At 49.5% G+C, this 5,026-nt stretch overlaps 1 protein-coding gene across 2 annotated transcripts in view; it reads right to left on the reverse strand.

The window, feature by feature from the left end:
- NRF1 (nuclear respiratory factor 1) overlaps window positions 1–5,026 on the reverse strand; it is a 38,206-nt gene that overhangs the window by 10,104 nt on the left and 23,076 nt on the right. Inside the window, exon 9 of one of the 2 annotated variants that reach the window (XM_015827082.1) lies at window positions 2,500–2,624. In XM_015827082.1, the coding sequence (XP_015682568.1) occupies window positions 2,500–2,624 (125 nt within the window). Of the gene's footprint in view, window positions 1–2,468; window positions 2,625–5,026 lie in introns of both variants that reach the window. The other variant, XM_015827081.1, reaches the window with a different exon arrangement.

Here is a 5,026-nt window from a genome sequence, read left to right on the forward strand (position 1 = left end):
GTGATTAGCCCAAAGTCACCCAGTGGGCTTTCATGGCTAAGGCAGGACTAGAACTCACTAGAACTCTCCCGCTTTCTCGCCTGGTACCTTCACCACTAGACCCAACTGCCCCTCTGATGTTGTTAATCCCGATCGGCTTGTTGAGTGCCAGGATTTAGCATTTATTGGACCCGGCACAAATCCGGGCGATGCCAGGGCCGCCCGGCTCCTCGCCGGGAGCTGTGCCGCAATGGCAGCTGGCCTAATGCCCTGCCTGGGCTTACAGGACAAGGACGATCCTCTAGGATGCCAACATTTGCCCCAAGCCTGTCCTTGCTGCCCAGCTCCAGCCATTGGGCCTGCCTGCCTCCTCCATCCCAGAGGGAGAATCGGTGCGGTGCCCCGGGGCTGCCATCCTGCAGAGAATAAGTGGGCTGCCTTCCTAGCAGGAATTCAATCTTCCAGAGTAATTTAGGACAACGAGCAAGTCACACTTAACGACAGAAATCTGGGGCTCAATTGCAGCCGTAAGGCGAGGACTGCCTGTACGTTTGCTTAATAAACAAATCCTAATCCAATACATAAATGTGGGCACCAGCTGTGCAAAAGCTGCTAACCTGGGCAGGGGTGATCTCTTCCCCCCCCCCCCCCCCCCCCCAGGGCAGAAAAAAAAATATTTCGGGGTCGCCGTTGCAGATGTGCTTACAGCTTGAATTTCAACAGAGCGCTCAGCAAATCTACTTTCCCCTCTGTTTCTGCCACTAATGGCTGGATTGGCAGCTGGGCTGCAATTGTGTGGTTGTGTGTGTGTGTGTGGGGGGGGGTTAGGCCAAAGAGTGACTGCTGAGCATCACAGCTGCCATTGAAAAGTGACCGAGTCTTTCTGACCCTTGCGGAATATTTCATCTGGGCTGGGCTGATAATGAAGCTTTTTCTGTGAGAAAATTAGAATTATGTGGAGCGACAGTTTTTTTTTTAAAAAAAACTAGAAATAGAAAAAGAGGGAAGGGAGGAGAAAAAGGAGGGAGGAAGGAAGGAAGGAAGGAAGGAAGGAAGGAAGGAAAGAAGGAGGGAGAGAGGGAAAGGAGAGGAAGGGAAAGAGGGGGAAGGACAGAAGGAGGGAGAGAGGGAAGGAAGGATGGAAGGAAGGAGAGGGAGGGAGGGAAGGGAAGAAGGAAGGGAGGGAAGGAGGTAGGAAGGAAGGAGAGAAGGAGGGAGAGAGGGAAGGGAGGAGGAGAGAAAGAGGGAGAGAGGGAAGGAAGGAAGGAGAGGGAGGGAGAAAGGGAGGAGAGGATGGAAAGAGGGAGAAGGGAGGGAAGGAGGAAGAGAGGGAAGGACAGAAGGAGGGAAAGGAAGGATAGAAGGAGTGAGAGAGGGAAGAAAGGTAGGATGGAAGGAAGGAAGGAAGGAAGGAAGGAGAGGGAGGGAGGGAAGGAGAGGAAGGAAGGAAGGAAGGAGAGGGAGGGAGGGAAGGGAGGGGGACATCTCGGTATGCCCATGTGTTATCCCTGTCCCATAAGTCACCACAATGACTACCACAATGCACTCTTCCTGGAGCTGGCCTTGAAGACCCCTCGGAAGCTTCCACCGGTCCAGAAGGCAGCGGTGCAAGCAGAGAAGGGTCTGCCACGAGACATCCCTGTCAGCTACCACAATGACTACCACAATGCACCCTCCATGGGGCTGGCCTTGAAGACCGTTCAGGAGCTTCACCCGGTCCAGAGACATTTCTTGCCTCTTCCTAATCGGTTAGGACCACTTGGGCCGCTTTATGCAAGCTCAGAGGAGTGGACAGTTTGGAGATGTTGACACAGGCTGCACCCTGATTTGGCTAGCCCAGGGGTAGGCAACCTTGGCTCTTTTATGACTCGTGGACTTCAACCCCCAGAATTCCTGAGCCAGCTTGGCTGGCTCAGGAATTCTGGGAGTTGAAGTCCACGAGTCATAAAAGAGCCAAGGTTGCCTACCCCTGGGCTAGCCCTAAAGGCCACAGGGAAAAATGGGGGGGGGGGCAGGAGGGGGGGGGCTTCTCCCAGAGAGCAAGGATACTCACTGAGAATGTGGCCACTATTCCTCTTTTGCCGTGCCCCCTGGGACCGACACACGCGCAGAATGACCTGCTGCTCGGAAAAAAAAATCCCTGCCCTCAATGTAGCCTGGGATCGGCCTAGAATGATGTTTGCACTGAAGGTTTTAATCTTTTCAACTTTAAATTAACAATTTTGCCCTTTCTAGCTCCTGCGTTTCTGACCCCGGAGGAGAACGCTCCATAAAGCTGCGCTGATTCCCAGTGGGCTTCCAGGTGTGAGGAGGGGGCTGGCTGTTACCTGTAACCATGCCACGGGAGGACCTGGAGACTTGAGGGACCCCCGTTCTCCCCAGTATCTCCTGGCCCACTCAGTCCAACAGGGCTGGGGAGGGGGCCTAGTTGGTCCTAGAAGACCCTCGCCCTCAGGTCAGCCGGGGCCAGAAACGTTCATCCCGAAGACGAGACGCGCGAGGTTATCAGGATCGGCTTACCGTTCGCATCTGGTACCCCGGTGAGCGCGCCCACGGCTGCCGCCGTTTCGCCGGACAACACGATCTGCCCTCCGCCCTGGAGGGTGGCTTCGGCAAGCGTGGCCACGGCGTGAGCGGCTGCCTCACTGCAGGACAGAGAGAGAGAGAGAGAGGGAGGAAGAGAGAGAGAGAGGAAGCCATGAGCAGGAAGAAAGGAAAGGGCGTAGGAAGCCCCCCCCTCTCTTTCTCCTGCCTCGGAATTAACCTTTAACCTTTAACCTCTTTTCCGTTTGAATTTTATATACTGCTTTTACGCGCTTTAGATGTTTTATTTGCACACCAAACCGGAGTCCCTCTGTGAGGAAGATCAGCACTTTCTAAATATGATAGAGATAGATAGAGATAAATAGACAGATATAGAGATTGATAGATAGATGATAGATAGATGGACAGACAGATAGATACATAGATAGATGAGGGGATAGAGAGAAAGAAAAAAAGAAAAATAGAAGACAGCTAGAGAGATGGATGGATAGACAGATGGAGGGATGGATAGGCATAGATTGGGGAATAGATTGATAAATATACAGTAGATAATGACAGAGAATGGATGGATGGATGGATGGATGGATGGATGGATGGATGGACGGACAAGGGATGGATGACTAGATGATGACAGATAGATAGATAGATAGATAGATAGATAGATAGATAGATAGATAGATAGATAGATAGATGGATGGATGGATGGATGGATGGATGGATGGATGGATGGATGGATGGATGGATGGATGGATGGATAGATGGATAGATAGATAGATAGATAGATAGATAGAGGAGAGAAATGGAATAGAAAGAAAGAAAGATAGATGTGGGATAGAGAGAGGAGAGAGAGAGAGAGAGAATAGATGGACAGATATATAGATGGATGAGTGGATAGAGAGAAATAGAAAAAGATAAATAGAAGACAGCTAGAGAGATGGACAGAGACAGATGGAGGGATGGGTAGGCATAGATTGGGGAATAGAGTGATAGATAAATATATAGAGATAATGAGAGAGGTTGGATAGATGGATGATGGGTGGGTGGATGGATGGCTAGATGNAGATAGACAGAAAGGAAGGAAGAAAGGAAGGAAGGAAGAGATAGGTAATGTGTTTATGATAGTCCTCCACTTACGACGATTCATTGATGACAGCTTAAAAAATAATGACTCCCGACCTGTCCCTGAAGCTACGGCCAATGGGCCATGGTCACAGAATCATAATTTGGACCCTTGTCAACCGGTCCACATTTGGGACCGTTGCAGCACCTGGCAGTCCCGTTTTGCAACCTTCCCAGCCGGCTTCCGTCAAGCAAAGGCAATTGGGGAAGCTGGATTCACTTAATGACGGTGTTTCATTTAACGTAACTTATTTAACGACCACAGGAAAAAATGGTCACAAAGTTGGGTCTGGCCACGTGACACTTTGCTGAACAACGGCATCACTTAGTGACTGAAATTCCAGTCCCAATTAAGGTCATAAGTGAAGGGCTACCTGTGTATATAAAATCACGTAACACACAAAACTGGAAAAACGATGATCTTTTAGAAAGTTTAATAATATTTCTAAGCCGCCCCACGGCCGGAGCAGTCTGGGGTGGCTTGCAATAAAACCTTTTTTTAAAAAAAAAACACCATTTGAATAAAAAGGCTTGCCATAAATTCAAATGAAATGCAAAATTGAATGCAAACTAACCAGCATCGTTCAAGATGTAAAACGTGCTGAATTAAAATAACACAAAAAAACAAGTCAAAATGCCTTAAGTGTGAAAAACCAGATGTAGGCAGTCTTCAACTTACAACAATTTATTTAGTGACCGTTCCAAAGATACAACGGCACCAGAAAGAGTGCCGTTTTAGGACCGTTTTTCACACTTACGACCGTACGACATCCCCGGGGTCACAGGATCAAAATTCAGGCGCTCAGCAACGGACTCACATTTACGACGGTTGCAGAGTCCCGGGGTGTGTGTGTTTGTGTGTGTGTGACGTGATCCCCTTTTGCAATCTTCTGACAAGCAAAGTCAATGGGGGGGGGAACCAGATTCATTTAACGACCGTGTTGCTAACTTAACAATTGCAGCGATTCATTTTATCAACTATGGCAAGGTCGTAAAATGGGGCAAAAGTCACTTAGCAACAAAAATTTGGGGCGGCAAGCCAACCTGTAAGCAGTTTAAGCTCTTCTTCCCCTCTCCTCCTCCTCTTCCTCCCTGCAAACCCCCCTCCCTTCTAGCCCTGATGATGTTCCCTAGTTGGGTCTTGAAACGTCTGCAAGGAAACCACCCAGCTCATAGAGCACCAAGGACCCCACAGTTGTTCTCCTTCCTTCCTTCCTTCCTTCCTTCCTTCCTTCCTTCCTTCCTCTCCCTTCTAGCACTGATGATGTTCCCTAGTTGGGTCACGCAACATCTGCAAGAAAGCCACCCAGTTCAGAGAGCACCAGGGACCCCACAGTTCTTCTCCTTCCTTCCTTCCTTCCTTCCTTCCTTCCTTCCTTCCTTC

The sequence above is a fragment of the Protobothrops mucrosquamatus genome, unplaced genomic scaffold (genome assembly GCF_001527695.2).
Source record: "Protobothrops mucrosquamatus isolate PMUCROS unplaced genomic scaffold, P.Mucros_1.0 scaffold3484, whole genome shotgun sequence".
Lineage (NCBI taxonomy): Eukaryota > Metazoa > Chordata > Lepidosauria > Squamata > Viperidae > Protobothrops > Protobothrops mucrosquamatus.